We start from the raw sequence: 19,123 nt of genomic DNA, 5'->3' as shown, positions 1-19,123 counted from the left end.
AATTAATGATCTTTACTGTTATACATAGTACAATAACATTTGGTTTGGCTTTCTCTTCATCCTAAAAGATGACAATAAGCAGATTAAGAAGCTTAAGCAGCATCATTGTAAATGACCAGGTCATATTGTTTGTGTGTGTATTGAAGTGTATTCTGAGGATTTCTGTGTTTACAGTCAGTTGTGTAGTGTGGCTGATGGAAGCCGACCCTATAGGGTAAAAAGTGTCTGAGTCTGTTGATTCTTGTTTTTATTGTCATGAACAGTTTGCCAGATGGCGGTGACTCAAACTATTGATCCTGTCTGCAGCCTTCCTTATCCTGAAGGCACAGATGGATTCCAGGTGTGGAAGTTTGGCCTATTTCAGTTTTCTGAGGAAGAAGAGCCTCTGTCGTGCAAACCTGACCAGCTGGCAGGTGCAAGTGGGAGATGTGGTTTCCTAACCATGGACCTCAAGCGGAGGTGCTGAGGATCATTGTATCTACACTGCTGACCATCAGTCGGATGGTCCACTTCCAGTCTGCAGGCCCTTTCCATCCTCATTAGAAATGTGGGTGATCATCTGCAAACTTGATTTTGGAGTTTGGGGAGCAGATGGTGTGAAGTCGTAGGTAAATATTGTGTAGAGCACTGGACTCAGCTCACAGCCCCGTGGGGTGTATCTGTGTTTAGTGTGGGAGTAATAGAGGTGTGTTTGCTGAGAGCCGGTCAAGCAAATCACTACATGGGCGTCGAGTTGCTGTGTCACATAGTAATGTACACATTGGGACTGGAAGAAAAGATTGTGCTGCAGTATTTTCTGTGGCAAGGACACTAGGCCTTTGTAAACCACATGCAGGAGAGGAAAAAACACAAGAAGGAAAATCCAAAAAGCGTAACACTGTATGAGTGATTTAATCCACAGTTTGGAATGCCTCTGCAAATGATCTGAATACTTACACATGTGGAAACATGTCTGAGTATGATCTTTACTGTTATACATAGTTGGTTTGGCGTTCTCTTCATCCTAAAAGATGAAAATAAGCAGATTAAGAAGCTTAAGCAGCATCATTGTAAATGACCAGGTCATATTGTTTGTGTGTGTATTGAAGTGTATTCTGAGGCAAATGAGTTTGCTCTTTCTTTTTACTGCAGCACACATAATGACATCTTTTAGGTTCAGTTGCACTTAATGTGACATTAAAACAAATTCTGCATATAGTTACAAACAGTATTGTGAGCTATTCTAATGAAAGAAATTACAGTTGCTGCCCCCTTTTTGGAAGCAAACTATAAAAAAAAATGAGGGATGCTTTAAGACTTTTGCAGCGTATCGAACACTGTACTTTTATATTTAGCTAGTTTAGTGTTTATTTGTCTATTAACTTGTGCTCGTGCGTGCATCTGAAACCGAGACAATATAACTCCTGATCACTTGGACAGAGACAAAGTAGGCAGACTGTTCTCAAATCATTTTATAACGCTGTAAACGAATGCCACAGAGCCACAAACACAAACAGCTGCAAGCTACTGAGATATCATTGTCTGATTGTGCCATAAATGATTTGTCACAGAAAAGCAAAACAAACAGCAAACATGCCCGTCACAAACCCACAACCAGCAAGATTGAATACAATATCAAACTGTCGTCTGGGGAGCTCCGGCTCGCATCTCACTCAGCGTTACATTCAACACTGTGCTCTGCCAACAAACACATCATCGTCCCATGATGTGTCTTGGATAGAATAATTAGAGCCGGGATGGATTCTCCAGCAGGGAGCAGCAAAGAAATAAAAAAGGAGACAAGTCTAATCGTGGGAATAGTAGTTTGGGACGCTGGGTGCTAAACTTATTCAAGGCACAACTTGCTGGCCTGTATTATATACACTAAATGCAAATGTTTAATTGCATTTTTGCACTTTTTTGCAATTCCTAAGAATACTGGACTCTAATTCACACTTGCATTAATAATTTTATTTGACTTCAACTTGGTATACCCCTCAGGTACGCTCCTGTAGTGATGAAGTCCTCCCTCTCTTTGTGCCATGATGCCAGCTGATGACTAGTCCTCAAAGCTTGGCTTCATATTTCACCAGACACAACAAAATAAGTCTGCATTTTTTTTCCTGAAAAACAACACTGTCACAGTGACATATCTTATAACCTGAATAGAACCTGTAAGCATTTTATCACATTAACCATGTACACTGCTACTTTTTTATCCAGTTCAGCTTATTATTTCTGGCATGTGAAGAGGCCAAAAGAGAGCGAGCGAAAGAAAATAACCTTTCAAGTGTCTCTTCCTTGCTCCTGTTTCATATTTTTCCATGATCAAAATGATCGCTCCCAGTCCCTTCCTCTGGCACACAGCAGTACAATGAGGTATGATCAGTTGTATATATATCTTTCTTCTTCTTTTTTTGGTCTCTGTTTTATCATTTATTGTCATGTGTTTCTTTACACTTCTTTTTTGTATAGTGAGCTTTGTTCTCCATCAAAAGCTATATTATCGTTACAACACTGACACTTTTACATATGGCAGATGTATACATTGCACGATTAACCTTAGCTGGAGGTCTGATAGATGCTGACATCAGGATGCGAATGTTTTTTCTTATTTTTATTGACTCTAGCTTAACAAATGATACAGCTAAAGCAACTGTGGAGAGCACAAATCAGGTTCATTCACTTTCAGTTCCAACTGGACGATGGATTTGGCAACACTTTATCTTTTAAACAAGTTCAGAAATATTTTCACTGAGACGGTAACCTGGTTATTCACATTTCAGAGGTGTTATAAGGGACTGTACGTAAATTATTAATGAGGGGTGTGAAAGAAAAGTTGTTTAAATGTTTATATACAAATATAAATAATCCCCTAAAATGTAAATATATATAGAATTGAATAAAATAGTACACCTGAAACCATACATCTCTGTGTATTTGTTATTGGTATTTGTGGCCAAAGTATTAACTGTACTGATTACCTTCTGAGTCAAGAGCAAGGCCCATGTATAGCAAGGAATTCAATGACTTTTTCCACACCAATTATTTATGTACCTTGTCAAAGAAAATCTTTCATTGTATCAGCTTTTAGCAAAACTATTAAAATATGGTGTCAACACCAAATGGGCAGTAGACAGAGTGAAGTTAGCTCTAAGCTAGTAAGCTAATCTTTGGGCCCAACATTAGTTGCAAAATTGACATTAGCTCAAATTGACTATAGTTTTTTTTAATCACCTACATCTATCAAATTAGCCCAACACCAAATTGCTGATAACTCAAGTATGACCAGCAAATAAAAATATTATCATGAGTAAACCTCGGAACAGCAAGATTACAACATCATCAGCTAGCTAGCTAATTAGTGGTTTTACTTAGAATAATATTCAAGAGAGTTTGACAGAGCAAGGATTAGTTTATCATTTATGTATTAAAATTAATTTAAGAATTGCAGGATGTTGCGAGCTGTCACCGGGTGAAATTATTTGCAAAGAAGGGACTGCGCTAAAAAGGTTTGTGTGACACTCTTCACAGTTTCACTACAGCTTAGCAAATAGTTAGCAAGTGGTTACAGAGTGCTAACAACCACCAAAGTAATCCCGAGGAGGTTTTCGCTGCAGCGTCGTAAACCCTTAGATGACCAGTTTCACCTGGTGACAGTAAGCAACTTTCTGCTACCACTCTCCAACTGGTTGGGAAGAGATTTTTCTCCTGCTGCCGGTGATTACCACAGGATCACAGACTAGTGTAGGCAAGCCTAACTGAGCCTTTAGGAACTGACTTCACAGCAACTGCCAGCAAACTTCAGCAACTGTTCAGAGAAAATACATTTTTCCCGAACAACTTGTGATTGCCAGGCAGTCACTAACTGGTCTCTAAGCCTGTGTGACTGGGACAGTGGTATATTACGTTTTAGCGTATGAGAGGTTGCAGTAGTGACAAAACAAAAAAAGGTCAGAAGTAAGAAAAACGTAAGATTTAAAACCTTAAAAAAAAAGTATGAATCCAAAACACTGACTAGCTTATCACACTAAACGTATATTTTTGAATAATGCAATTCATTCATTCTTATACAGCAGTGTGTATTACAGTGCAAGCAGTACAGCTGCTAGATACAGCCAACTATGGTGCCAAATGCAATCGTTCCAAGAAGTTTCAATCGTATTTATTAATATGGCTTCTTTTTCAGTTGGCTAAACTGAAGATGAGCTGAACCCTGACCCATGGGTGATGTCTGAGCACTAGCTACCACTGCACCAATGATGGTCTGAAAGTGCATATACAGCCATATTCTCACAGTAAAGCATCAACACAGATAGACATTCACTTACCAAGAAAAATCAGATGCAAATAAAGACAAAAGTATCATTAAAAAAACAAAAATTAAAAAATTCCTCTATACCCAAAACATTCACTTCATCCCGTCCTTTAAATCACTCAAACGTTTTCAGTCATCACACAGTTCTTTCATAAACATACTAGTTTTTTCTTAAAATGACTCATCAGTAGCAGTCTGTCACAGGACGTGGCTCATGTCCACCTCCAAAGCTCAACGGCCCAAGAAAAAGCAGAACGACGAACACTTGGTGCACAACAAAAGCAACATCGAAAGCAACATGAGTGTGGGACTTCACATCGTGTCTTTAATTATACAATTTCAGTATTTTACATTCCACGTGTGGACATATTCCTGCAGGGATTGTCTCCACCAGAGAGTGCTAGCATGAGCCGTAGCAGGTTTCTGGGAAAGGGTGTGGGAAAGGAAGGAGAGGCATATGGAGGAAACACCCGGGGGGGTTGGAGTTGGAAGGATGTGGAAAGGTGGATGCAAGGATGAGAGCAATGATGTTGGCTTACGGATGTTTTCCCTGGGTAAGTAATAAAAACAGTAGTATTTGTTAGCTTTGTGCCAGGCTGCAGGTGCAGAGCTTAGCATCAAGTTCACATTTGAGTTTATTGTAAACGTAATATAATCCTTCCTTTGATCTTAGAGGCAGACAGAGAAAGCAAACTGTAGTGATGGTGTGGAAAACATGGAGACTGTTATTCTACAGCTTGACTGGGACGTTGGGACATGAAGCGGATGGAGGTAGCCTACCTCTGAGTGGCCTCAATTATGTCCAACAATGCTACACTGCCACAAGAACACGTGTTTTTGACTCTCTGGCTCACACAGGTGAAGGAATTTTCCATTCTGCCTCGCCTGCATAAGTGCACCAACTACTTGAGCCATGTCCAAGCAGACAGAACAAATCAGTTCTTTTATTCTGATTTCTTAATGTAAAATGATTTTTTGGTTTTTTGTCTCGTCACTGAAGCACTGCTTGGAGATTATGAAGCCAAAAAAATTAGAAAAGACACTCCATGCTATTAGTAACAGAGCTGTCATGCAGAAAACATGCATGGCTACTTCGTCACTATGATGATCAAGACAACAAATGAAGGTACGGTCCTGTGCAGCTACTTCTCATTAGAGTTTAAAAACCCAACCGCTGAGATCAGACTTAAAGAGCTACCTGGACATGTGTGCTATGTGATGATGACTGTGGAAGGTGGGAAGGATGGTTGCTGTCTCTCCACTATGCTGGTGCAGCTGATCACGGCTGAAGGCAGTGTGCTCTGTGGTGCTGGTGTGCTGTTTTTTTTCTCTTTTTAAAGGACAGGAAGAGGATTTCCCCAGTGATCATTTGGCTGAGAAGGAGAGAGAGGGTGAGAGAAAGAGAGAGACAGAGAGGCCATGCTGCCAGCTCCAATCTAAATCACGAAGTTGACCTCAGTCTCAAACTCGGGGGGGATTCACCAAGAGGTTTGCAAAAAGCAAGTCAGCAGTTGATGATCTCCACAAGGCATCTATAAAAATTAAATGTATGCATCCACACAGGAAGTGCATCACTTTGAAGCTGAACGTTGGTGATTAGCAGATGTTACCGATGGCAAACTAATATGGTAACCTTTGAATGTATTTACTGCAAATCATATGTCAATTACATTACCCTGTTATGCTTATTTAAAGCTGTTTCTTTATTACTTTAGCTGGTTTAAAAAACATCCTTTGCTCGGTGTAACACTTTAGTTCATCCACTGCCTGAAACAAGCGATTCTACGCTCTCCTTCCCTCCCAATAAACAACTTGCTGTTTTTCTGGGATGAGCGACTTCTGACTCGCAGGATTACTTGTACATACACTCAACTCATTATTTGAAACTTCTCTGTTTAAACACAGTGACAGAATATAAGAAAACGCACATCAGGTCCAAAGTCTAACCCCAAGTCCAACGTATTAAAAACAACTGTATTACAGATATTGATTCTTGTGCTACGTGAGCGGTCAGACAGATTCACGATCTGATTGGAACTGGCAGCATAAACTCACCCACTGATAGCTCGAAAGCTACATACAATAACTGTATTGTGTTTGTGTATAAATATTTGCTCCTATATTGTGTATATTTGTACAACCTCTGTGAGGCACATTTACATGTGTGAATTAGAAAGCCAGCAGTACCCTGTCTGAGCCTTAGCCCGGTTGCAGCGTGGCTTTCATTCACAGTGATAGTGAGTGCAGTACAAACACAGCAGGTCTGGAGACGGCCGCTCTGAACTTGTACAGCTCAATCATGCTATTGCCGCGCGTGTGTGTGTGTGTGCAACTGTATCCCTGTATAAGCACGTTCTATTTAAATACCCTGCAACATAGATTGGTAACACTGAGAGTGGCAGCGCCGTGGCACAGTCCTTGTTGGTTATATAAGATAATCAGGGAGGATATTGGGAATGCTACAGACTAGCAGGAAAGGGAAAGGTTTAGGAGAGGTCATAGAGGAAAGGAGTTCAGGGCTGCTGAAGAATACAGGCATGGTTTTAGTGCAACAGAAAAAAAACCTGATAATCATTTGTAGAGGATGGCAGTGCGGCATATGGTTGGTGGAGATGGTCTCAGCAATGTTAAATTCATGATTTGAATTTCTGGGCCAGTGTTTTCCGTTTGTGCTGCGATGGCGAGGGAAGAATTCAGGGACGCATCGCTCGGTCCGTGTCTGCGTAGGTTTGCTGGTGGCCTGAACTGCGTCACACTGCAACGGTCACACACACTCGCCGTTTCCCTCGCTTCAGCCAGGACGAAAAGTCATATCCTCAGGCGGATTCTGCTGACTCAGTTGCTGTTTATTTACCTTCCAGTCAGCCCCCAGAAGAGTCTCTTGGGCTGATCCGACAGGGCTAAAATTCAACTGGGGTGCCAGTTTCCAGCTGTCACCGTGTCCTGACAGCTTCCTCCAAGTTCAATTAGCACACAGATCCAGATTCACAGATTCATGTCTGCAGGGTTGTCACTTTAGGTTCTTAAATAAAAATTAAAAATGACTCTTGATCCCAATTTTTTTGTGATAAAGTCTGGAAAAAAAAAGGGGGGATCTCTGGCCCATGTAAAAGACACTCAGTGGGTCCATGCTTGCAAGTCCTTTGTGCACGGTGAGTACATATATCTGTATTTTTATATCTCTGTGCATGTTCATGTGTATGCGCTGCAGGTAGAGGGGGAGCTCCTTTTAAATGAGAGGTGAGGTAGAATCTGCCAGTTTCAGGCGGGACTTGAAATGGATACAGGCGATGGGGAGAAGCCTGAAGAGGTTTCCACAACCACCACCATGTGCTAGTGCTGAACCTAACACAAATCAGTGGAAAGCTGAGGGCGCGGACCATAGAGCAGGGGGATCCAATGGGATACTCAAACACTGACCCAAAGACACAGGAAGTGTGCACAACTCAGGAGGAGGAAGTGCTGATCACAAAACAACTGAGGTAATACATGTGATAATAACTAAATGGGTGTTTAATATGCATATGAGTATGTGAGGTAAAGACAACAGGAGGTATGTGTTGGAGAGGTATTCCAGCTGTGTATAAATATAAGCAGACGTCCTGTGTATGCTATAGTTAGTATAAAAACAACGTCGCAATCAGCTTTTCTCTTCCTGGATGCTTAAGATGCCATGACTAAATCAGTGCTTTCTGAGGAACGGGGCTGGAGCTGGCCATTAGCCTTTCAGCAGCTAATGGCCAGTTCGGGTATAATGGAGGTAAAGATGATCCAAATCCACTGAATCCAATGAACAAGAAAAAAAAGTATTATTTTTATTTTTTATTTTAGTAGATCATGAATGAAAAAATACGTTTTAGAATAAATCTGCTTATAACTCCTTGCTGCTACTGTTGACATGGAAATGATAAAAACAACATCCTATAACTCCTGAAGAAGCAATAAAGTAATAGTGACTGATATTCTGGGAAACAGGATTTCTTTCTTTGCTTTCTTACTCTGGTGAAAATAACACTTTCCAAATCTGTCCTTTAAAAAATAAACTACAGCCAATAAAAACACTAACTTAGCACAAAACAGGAAATAATAAAACATCTGGCTTTAAACATTCCAACAAACAACAACAAATAAGCTAAACATAAAAAAAAAAATCATCCACAGCCACCGCCGCGCTATGAATCCTGGGATAGGCTGGGCAACAAAGGATACACCCGACAAATCCTTCAAATCTGGGGAAAAGGAGGACGCATTTGTGGGCCGCATTTGGAGCAGCCCTCGAATTGGGACAGCCTTCATCGCCTGGCAGTGACGATGCTATGCTAGCGTAGCTTAGCATAGCTATGCTAAGCAGTCGCTAGCGTTAGCTTCAAATACTGCGTAAGAATGGTATCAAACTTTATATTTAAGTCACAGCAAGAAAGAAAGTAAACCTGTTTCCAGCCATGTCAGTAAACAACGAGAATTTACTGCACAAAGATGGATATCAAATCCATTAAAGCAAAACACTTAGTGATCACAGAAAGCACCGTGATGTTCATGACATCTTGTAACCTCTGATGCACTACAGTAATTAATACCTATGGGTTCAGTGTCCCAGGCATGGATTAAGCCCAGTTCCACACTTGAAGGAAAATTCAATGAAGACTTCAACTGAAAACAAAGTTTTTAGTGTTTTTTAGACTGGGTTTAGTCCCTGCTCAGGAAACCGAGCGATACCATCTCATGTCTGCAGTTATAAGACATATCTGTATATAAATAAGGGCTTCATACAAAGTTTTCTCACTGTAGCTTGCATATGGTTTGACTAAATATTACACGAGTCTGTGTTTTCTAATCAGAAAGGTAATATTGTTTGAGGTAATATTGTAGGGGTGTCTTTTGTGCATGTACACCATGTGCCTGTGTATACACGAGAGAGAGAGAGAGAGGTCAGTACGTGAGGGAGGTAGGTCAACAAAGACTCACGGGGCCTTGGCAGGTTGAGGGCTAGGCTGCGGACTGAGGATGCCTTTGCAGTTAAGGAGATGTGAGGGAGGTGTAGGGATTGAAAGAGAAGCTAATGATCAGGTCCCAGAGATTAAAACAAAACAAAACAAAAAAAGCACTTATCTGAGGTGATAGGTGGCTGTGCAGCTAGTAGAAACATAACCAAGCCCCTCAGTTTGCATTAGTCAGGAGCAGTACAGCTGTGTATCCATGGGGGTGCAAAAAGAGGCAATGCAATTGTTTGCATATAAATACACTTTTTATGGTGTATGAATGTGTGAATAGCCATGTAAGTATTTACACTGCTTGTACTTTGTGTGTGTGCCTAGTGAGACTGATTGCATTCCTCTGATAATATTGATGTGTGCTTGCTGGTGGTGGATGTTGTAGTTGCTTGACAAATCAAAAAAACAAAACAAAACAAAAACACACACACAAAGGGGCAACAAAAGAAATTTAGAGTGTGTTCTCCATGAAGAGAAAAAAAAATCCAGTTTTTCGTCCTCGCTTGTCCTTCAGCCAAACTTCCACTCCTCTCAAAGCCACCACAAAAGTGTTCTTTCTGAGGGTGATGTACAGTTACACTTCCTGGTCCTCGAACACCTCCAGGAAGAGCGGGGGAAACAGTTCATTGGGACACTCGACTTTCATGTGAAGGAAACGGCTGGCGTGGCAAGCCCCGATCATGCGCAGGTCTGTCACCTTCATCAGCAGCTTGGGCCAAAAGTGGGGAATGTTGTGCTTGCGGTAGTTTATATAGTGCTCGAACGCCAGAAGGTAAGCCTCTTGGCACTGCTCAATCTTCTCCACGCTGGTCAGCCCTGAACGGTCTGCAGGCAATAAAGAACATAGGAACAATTACATGGGAAATGTGCCCTCCGCTGCCTGGTTCCTTTTAAAACAGGAGAAAGATTGCAAATTGAAATGCTGCATACATTTTTCTTGGAGAGGGCAGAATAAGTGATGTGACAGTGTGTACTGGAAACAGAATCTCTGAACAGAACATCGTATTTATATATAACTTATATAAATGAAGCTGCTGGTTTATTGAAAGTAGTGCTGCCACAAATTATTTTATCAAAATTATTTTGATAGTCAACTAGTCACCGATTATTTTTGTGATTAGTCAACTAATCATGCATCCATTGGAGGTAAAACGTACAGCTTATTGCACCAGCAGCATCTGCTCTTATAGAACTATCATTAGCTTACAGCTTTAAGTGTTTAAGGTATGTGCTAACTAAAAATAAAGACAAGATGAGAGTTTATTAAACTTTTAATGAAATTTGCAGATTGTTTCGGTGGAGTTTAATAAACTCAGCCGTCTGCTCCTTGCTATCTAAAATATAACAGCAGACTGGAGTAAATTCTCTACCAAATTCTGTTTAATCAGTTGTCTGCTTGACGTTTATTCAGCTGTGTAAAAACTATGACTTTAATCACAGCCAAACCGATTTACTCAGGAACAAATAAAACACTGAAAAACACCAAACAATAACATTTTTAAGTCTGAAATGATGTGCAGGGAGTTTGCTGTTCTCGGCTCTAGTGACCCCGGTCAGCTATAGAGCTGGTGGGTAACAAACGTTTCCGAAAACGTTGGAACACTTTTGCAAATATGTGATGTCTTGATAAACAGAGCAGATATTTGAAGTTTACACAGCTACATTCTCGCCTGCAAATATCTTAAAAGTTTATTTTGTGACCCAGAAAGAGTAATCAGAGTAATAGTAAAATAAATAGCTGCTACCATTGTTGCCAGCTGGAATTAGCTGGGCCGCGCTATGAATTCTGGGATAGGTTGGGCCACAAAGAATACACCCAACCAATCCTTCCATTCTGGGGCTAAGGAGGACACATTTGTCGGCCACATTTGTCGGAGTCTTTGAATTTGGACATCCTTCGCCACGCCACTGTGACGTAATCGGCCTACAAATACGGCCTCCGAAGGATGCGGCCCCTAAATTTGAGCACAGCTACAATACCGGACACTGCTGCTTCTTCTTCTTTGGCGTTGAATGGCAGCTGACATCCTTGTACATGCATTCCTGCCATCTTCTGTTTCAGTCTGTTATTAAACTCTTAAATCCTACTACTTATTCCTGCGTCTTTCAGGATCTTGCAAAGCTTCAAACGACGCGTCGACTATTAAAGTAGTCGTCAACGATTTTGATAGTCGACAAACCTAACTGAAAGTGGCAAAAGTGTGGCAGTTCAAACACTGGAACTGCGTGTTTGCAACCAGAGAATTAGCACCCATCAGCTACAAGGGAAAAAAGCCCAATATTCACAATTTGGAAAAAAGCTGTTGTGTTCAGTATCTTTACCCCTAAAAATATCTCAAATGTACTCAGAAACAAACACACCCTGACAGAATTCCAGCAGCAGTATGTCCATAAATAAGCTGCCTTAGGTCATCCTAGGTCTTGGAGAGATTCCAGGACCTTGAATGACCTGCAGGATCTGCTCTTCTGATCTGCAGTGCTGCACAGTGCTTTGCTTTCCAACTATCAATCATGCCGATACTGTCTGTCCCTCCCTTGTAGTGTTGTTCAGATATTATTCTGTCCATCCTCTGAGTGTATCACTGCACACTAGTTACATCATTTCAACTATGAAACAGAGAATTAAAGTAGAGATTTATGAGAAACTATTATTGCATTTTATTTTATAGCAGATGGTTTTGTGAACAAGCATCTAATATAATTAATGTTAAGGTTGCATCTGGGTGTCTTTTACTTCACACTTTGAAGAAATCCACCCTAAGTGGGGCTTTGTGGCCCAGCTTCAGAGACAGTGACTGTCTAGGAATTAGGGCTGTGTGGTGATAGGATTAAAAGCAGATTAGACAAGATTATTCCCATTCAGGTTGTTTAGGGAGTGTGGGAATTTAGTTGATGTGTTTTTCCCTTTTCCATCAGTGTGCAAATAAAGCTGGTGTGATCAGCTTTATGTCTGTGGTTAAAGGCTGTTAAACTGTAGGTACCATGGTAGACTTTTAGCATTAGAGCAGAACTAAAACTACAGGGCCAGTCCCATCGTGGGGTTTTTTCCACTACAAATGATTGAAAAATGGGAAGCAAATAACTTCCTTACAAATATCTTTAAATGGCAATGAGCAAGCTCCACCTGCACCAGTGTAAGGACTGACCATGAACGCACTGGAAACTGCAAAGTTGCCTAATTGCCATCGTTCTGGGACACAAAAGAATGTTGTCAGAAAGCTCCTTACAGAGTGGAAGAACAGAAGTCTACTATTCTTTCCAGCTATCTCCCGTTTAATGACTGAAAACAATTGAAAATGTGATTTCTGTCAGGAGGGCACTCTGCCCTTCTATGTAATTATATAGAGAGACTAAAGGAGAAACAGCAGCAAGACCCACCACAGAACATAACAGGTATTTCTGACAGTCAACTGCATTATTTACAGTACATGCAGAAAGTAAGTATTCCTGTTACTTGTTCCACATTTTGTCATGTTATGTACACCCTGTTTTCCCTGATCGTCTGTTAGATGTTTCTACAACTTGATTGGAGTCCACCTGTGGTAAAGTCAGTTGATTAAACATGATCTGAAAAGATCACAAACCAAGCCATGAAGTCCAAGGAATTATCTGAGACAAGATCGTATTGAGGCACAGATTTAGGGAAGGGTACAGAAAAATTTCAGAAGCATTGAAAGTCCCAATGAGCAAAGTGGCCTCGTCATCCATAAATAGAAAAAGTTTGGAACCACCAGGACTCTCCCTAGAGCTGGCCAACCGGCCAATCTGAGCGATCAGGGTAGAAGGGCCTTAGAGATGACCAAGAACCCAATGGTCGTTCAGCGTGACCACAGAGCTCCAGGATTGCTCTGTGGAGAGAGGAGGACCTTTCAGAAGGCCAACCATTTCTGCAGCATCAATAAGGCCTGTTTGGTAGAGTGGCCAGATGGAAGCCACTCCTCAGTGAAAGGCACATGACAGCCCGCCTGGAGGTTGACAAAAGACACCTCCAAGACAACGAGAAAATGCGCTCGTCTAATGAAACAAAGATTGAACTGTTGTAGCAACAGTGACTTAGTTTCCAACATAGTGTCGCATTAATGTGAAAAAAATCATTGTTGTTTTGTTTTGAAACATGTTTCAGGGAAAAATTTTTTTATGTTCTTTCATAAGACCACAAAAGATAAAAAATCCTCACTTGTTGGTTCATATATGAACATATTTTCAGTGTAAAGATTGTGGTGGGAATACAACCTGAAATCTAACGAAACCAGTGTCGGATGACAAACATCACATCTTTTCTCTTAAACAGATTTTAGACGATGGTAACAATATTCGTTTTTCACCTGAGCTCATGAGCAGCACCGCCTGCATCAGCGCCACCTCCGAGTCATCCAGATTAAATTGTGCTAGACTCTTGCCCAGATCAAAGATGGCGTCCGACACCACGCCCAGCCCGCCGTTCTTCAGCTGCTCGCGTTTCACAGCCATCTCGCCGTTTAGAGTAAGAGTCTCGCTGTCGGGATCGTAGCGCACAGCAGCACGCAGTGACATGATCTCCATGCAGCAGCCTTTCAGCAGGATGATCTGGTCCTCACAAGGCAGCTGGGAAACAAGATTTGAGCTTGTCAGGAAATGAGACAATGCTGAACTTCAATCAGAAAAGTCTGGCCTGGAAGTCAACAGTTGTGTTTGTTTTCTAAACTAGTGAGACATTGATGATATAATAGTAACTAAAAGCTAGCTAGCAACATTAAGCAATTTGTTACAAAAATAAAGTTACACCAACTGCAATGATCTTTTCAGTTTTTATTTACATTGACACAGTGTCCCGACTCTTTCACAATAACAAACAGAAACACACAGTGAAATGGAGGGAAAGGGTTATAATATTCTATTCACAACAAGTCCTTTGCCAGGCTTTATGTAACCAGGAAGCCCCTACAATATACATGATGAGTGCACTCAGTTAGGTGGGAAGACATGCGATGGCACTTGCTCACAGATCGTTTGCACAGAGAGCAAAGCAATATCAGTAAGTGGTGAGTCACCACTTAATACAGAGCGAGAGGGAGACAGCGGTGGGGGTGTGGGGTGGATTAGTTGGTGTAATCCCAGCTGACAAGCAGCAGGACAAAAGCTTCAGATGGAGGAAGTTCCCAATCAAAAGACCCAGCTTAGGTTAACGAGCTTGTTAGTGTTTTAACGGAGCGCTACGCTCACAGTCTGATTTTAAACATTACAGTGAAACCAGAGTATGCACACGTGTAGTTTAGATAACAATGTTAAATCATTTATACCCGTCTAAATTCAAAGTGGAAATCAGAATTTAAAGAAATGACAATAAAGAAACTCACAGTGTTAATTTCAGTAAAAGTGGAAGCTCGAGAGAGCGACACATTTTTAAAGCCGCTGGATTGAATTGTTCTTGTCTTTGAAGTAGACGGGCTATATTTAGGTACTGTGTGAGCTGACATTTTGGGAAAAGATATAAAAGACTGAAATGGGGGTTTGGAAACCTTTCCTGGGGCACAGAGTAAGAAATCAGACTGCTGCTGATGTTTCTCTTAAAACTTGTCTCTTACTGAATGCAGCATAAACTTAAACAATACTACTGCAGATTTTTAGAAGCCTCTTCAATTAAATGTTGCACATTATTTACTGTGGTTCTTTAATCTGTACTGCTAACTGATCTTGTTACCTGACTTTCACGTTAAGAGTAATTTCTGTTGATGACAGCTGGGGCCACCCATAAGTTCATGATATCCAAGCCAGAAGGCAACACACTGGGTCAGCTGAAGGAAAGTTAAGTTGAAGGGTTGCCATTGTGACACACTGGAGGAGATCCAGCATATAATGCAAAGGCACAACTGCAAGGGACAAAACGGGACTTCCAGGCAGTGATCTAGAAATAGCAGCAGAAGTGGAAGCAGTCCAAAGCTGCACGAGAACATGACCTTCACGGTAAAATGATTTTGATGGCAGGCAACAGTTTGATGGCACAGGTTGCCTGGTGGGAAGCGACCTGTCGGCAAACAAACGCAAACACATTGCAGTCAATCGGAGGCAGGCTGTGCTGATGACTGCAACTCGTCTGCATCTCTTTTCAATAAGAGATTTGACTCAGCTGCTTGTATTCTGCTTATATTCCTACATAAAAGCAATACTGATAAGAGTCTATGTGATTTACTGTTAAATTGCAGTCTTGCAGCAGATATGTCACAATTTAAAGATAAATATCTGATTTTTTTCTTTGATGAGGTTCTGTCTGGACTGGAATGTACGCCATTAATGTGAAATTTTGTGTAATTTAAACTTTTGTGTATATAAACAGCAACAGTTTTGCGATTATCCCAACTCTGTCATCACGAACAGATTGCATGCTAACTTAATCCTGTTCAACTGCAAACTGATAGCAGACGAAATCCATGTTACAGCTAATGTTTCATATTAAAGATATCCACATAAAAAGCAGATTTGTTTTATTGTAGTATAAATCTAGTCCTGTGTAAGCGGGATGTGAGGAAAAGTCCGAGTCTGTCTGGAGCACACACACAGCATCCAAGGCAGAGGATCCTGACTTGTGAAGTTATCACTGAATAAAAGGCGAGAGTGATCGGAAAGTTGGAAAACTGACGTGATGTGCAAGCAGAATCAAAGACTGAAGATAAATACAAAACAAAGAGTGATGTAAAGCCCCACGCATACCACATACCTCTGAAAACATGGGCAGTTTCTTGGCAAAGTCGACGACGCGAGTGATGGCAGGGGTCATTATCTTGGTGAACTCACTGAAGACTTCCAGATCCACCTTATCTCCGTCTGAAGTGGGCACCATAGGACCCTGGCCAATATCATCGGGCTAGAAAGGAGACATTGTTCAACTATTAAATATCACAAGAAATATCTGCTGAATGAGACGCTTAACGCCCGGCCTGTGGGTTGATTCTCTTTGCAGAGGAGGCGTATCAAAGAAGCTCAAGGAAAAATGGAGTCGGTTTAGGAGATTACAGCTTTAGAAGAACACGATGTAATATAAATGTAAATGCAGCATATACGATGTTACGTTATGATGTTACAAAACGGAAACAAATATTTAAAACTGCATGTTTATTTCTGGTCTTTGATGCCAACTGTTCAGCGGTGTGTGCAAGATGCAAATCACATCACAGTCGTTGCATTGTTTTAGTTTAAGCACATGAATGTTCAGCACAATGCCTAAGAAATTATTTCCAGTTGCTGGCGATCCAAAGCGTGAGCTGTGGTTTGTGTCCTCCTCCTCATGCATCATGGGGTCTTTACCTTTCAACATAAAGCGCCCTGAGGCAACGCTACATAAATAAAAGTGAGCTGAATCGAACTGTAACCTTGGCCTGCAGACTGTTAAAAACTTTAAAGCCGTCTTTACCTTCATGGAACTGTTGCCTGGTAACAAACATCTGACCTTTGCGTCAAGGTAACCTTGGGAGGTTTAAAGCACGTGCGCCTGCACGTTACACTGATCACATGGGACGCATCAGAGCAAGCTGGCCATGATGAAAAGGAGAGCTCTCAAAACGGCTTCTTTTGAAATGAAAAGAAGTCGCCTTCTTTTATGTTGATGTTTGATATCTGAAGTGGAACTGACTTTCAAGGCGCTGTTGAATTCTGGAATAACGAGCTACATGAAAGAAGGAAGGAGCTGTTGCGAGGACCAAACAGCAGCCCGATTCAAATGCCCAGATCTGTGTTATGTAATGTTTTTTGCAGTTTCTGCTGCGTTTTCATAATCTAAGATGATGCTTTATACTTTTTCCATTACCGTTGCTGTATAATTTACATTTTTGCTTTCTATAATCTTCATATTTGTTATCTCAGGCAGTCATTATTGGACCGTTTGGGAGTTTTTTTCCTGCACGGGATCCTTCTCGGTCACATTGGATAGATCTGTGTGTAATAAATACATTTTTGCATGACGCAAAAGAGCGATTGTTGGCAATTAAGGTGCAAACGGCACCTCGGTTTCCTCCACGGGCTGTGTGCCACAGCCACGGCTGACACAGACGAACAGCGTGATGTAAAACTCTGCAAAGCTTTACATCACTTTTTACAGCAGTGTCATGTTCACTTCTCTGAACTGAACATGACACTGCTATTGACTTTCATGTGAAAGATTTCTATTCTAGTTTATGCAACAGTGCTCAGCCTAAAGGCGATGTCCACTCAACTAAAAGCCTACCAGGAATTTGCGCTTCTGTTTCCAGCTGGAGCCCTGGGCGTTGGTGTGCCGGTGGGCTTCGGTCACCATCCTGATCAGCTCCCACTCTGCGGTGTCTGGCTCTGGCCTCGTCTGTAGCATCCGCATCATTTCCTCTTTCTTCCTCTTCTCGCGATTCTCCTCGATCAGACGGCGCTTGGCCACGCGCTTTGAGTCATCCAACACCACTATCAGACAGGGGCAGGAAGGACACAGTAACATGGAATTGTTCTTTTTTCTGTGGGAGGTGAGTCCTTATGGAAAGCCTACCAGTTTAGTCAAAAATAGGCACAGTGAACATGCATTATTGGACCGAGAAGCTCTGATATGTTTGTCTACAGCTGAGCTGGAAACCTTTCCAATGCAGTAGCTGTTGATCGTAGGTTTTACACTGAAAGGACTTTGCTAATAGGCTAATCATGCACTACGCCTGGATGACTCTTTCACCGAGTGCCTATAATCACAGCTCTCTTCCAACATGAGTACTCTGTGCACATTCAGTGTCAGTAATAATCAATCCCTTCCTGTAAGGACACGGGCTAAATCAGTTTTAGCAAACGTGTTCCAAACATGACAACAGAAGTGGAGAGTAATCACAAATAGATGTTACTTCTGTTGCAAAACACTTTGTAGTAAAATCCTATATACGCTGCTGTATAAAGGCACAAACAGCTTGCATACAAGGTTGCACAGATGATATCCTGGTTACGCACTCAGTGCTAATAAAAGCACCTACTTTTGTGTACACTGCCATCCTCGTGCTTGCAAGGAGCTCTGGTGACACTGAGTGTGTTTATCAGACGTGACTGAAGTCTCCTCCTCTGCTAATCCACTGCAGTAAATGGCTTACAACTTTAAAGCACAATTGCTGCTAAAGCAAATACTAAAACAACATAAAGAAGTAAATATGCTACAAATATTCTGAATGTGTGTGTGAGGTTTTTTTTAAACATCCTGGGAAAAACAAACCCTTCCCTAGATCCACACAAGCAGATGCACTTGCAAAGATGCTGATGAGCATGTGAGTGTTCCCCTTTATTCATCACTCTAACTAGTTAGACTGCAACGTTGTGCAGAAATCTGTGTGAACACCCAGTAACACGTTTTTGCAAATTTTGAAAGGGTGTACTGTTCATCTCAAATTAGAGTCCAGTACAAAGTTTTTATGTGAGAACAAAAGGCTCAGGCTACCCACGCATGCACGGGTTTCACGCTTCAATGCTCTTGCCTCTCACTTACTTTGAGTGGGGCTGTGGATCCATCGTTCTGTTTTGTTTGTGATGAATATTTCCCTCTCTGTGCTTGAGGATAAGGATGACTGATTGTTGTAGTTGTATGCGAACAACACTAGATGCCGATAGCAAGCTTAGCTCATGCTAATCAAAGCTCCGCTAGCTTGTTTTATGAAGGATTTTTATAGATGCTTTGAAGATTATACCAGCACAGCTTCAGGCACAGCTACTGCCAAACACTGTAACAATGAGCACTGCTCACGTGGGCTGAAAAAGATAAAGCCAACGCAAAAGTAGCAAAAACTACTGCATAGCTTCACTTTACATAAAAATGACAGTGCATGATTTCTTTCTTCTTCTTCTTCTTCTTTTTTTAAATCAATCTATC

General features: G+C 41.4%; 1 protein-coding gene across 7 annotated transcripts in view; it reads right to left on the bottom strand.

Moving 5' to 3' along the window:
- Positions 1 to 1,436: 1,436 nt before the first annotated feature.
- LOC146389243 (thyroid hormone receptor alpha) overlaps positions 1,437 to 19,123 on the bottom strand; it is a 112,118-nt gene continuing 94,431 nt past the window's right edge. For all 7 annotated transcript variants that reach the window (XM_084926973.1, XM_084926974.1, XM_084926970.1 and 4 more), the window contains 4 exons: positions 17,486 to 17,691; positions 15,983 to 16,129; positions 13,614 to 13,872; positions 1,437 to 10,113 (listed from right to left, as the gene is read on the bottom strand). In XM_084926973.1, coding sequence (XP_084783099.1) covers positions 9,863 to 10,113; positions 13,614 to 13,872; positions 15,983 to 16,129; positions 17,486 to 17,691 — 863 coding nt within the window. In that variant the 3' untranslated portion in view covers positions 1,437 to 9,862. The remainder of the gene's footprint in view (positions 10,114 to 13,613; positions 13,873 to 15,982; positions 16,130 to 17,485; positions 17,692 to 19,123) is intronic.

This window comes from Perissodus microlepis, chromosome 4 (assembly GCF_051167445.1).
Source record: "Perissodus microlepis isolate ML-2025 ecotype Zambia chromosome 4, ASM5116744v1, whole genome shotgun sequence".
Taxonomy (NCBI): Eukaryota; Metazoa; Chordata; class Actinopteri; order Cichliformes; family Cichlidae; genus Perissodus; species Perissodus microlepis.
This window is presented reverse-complemented; position numbering and strand designations above follow the sequence as displayed.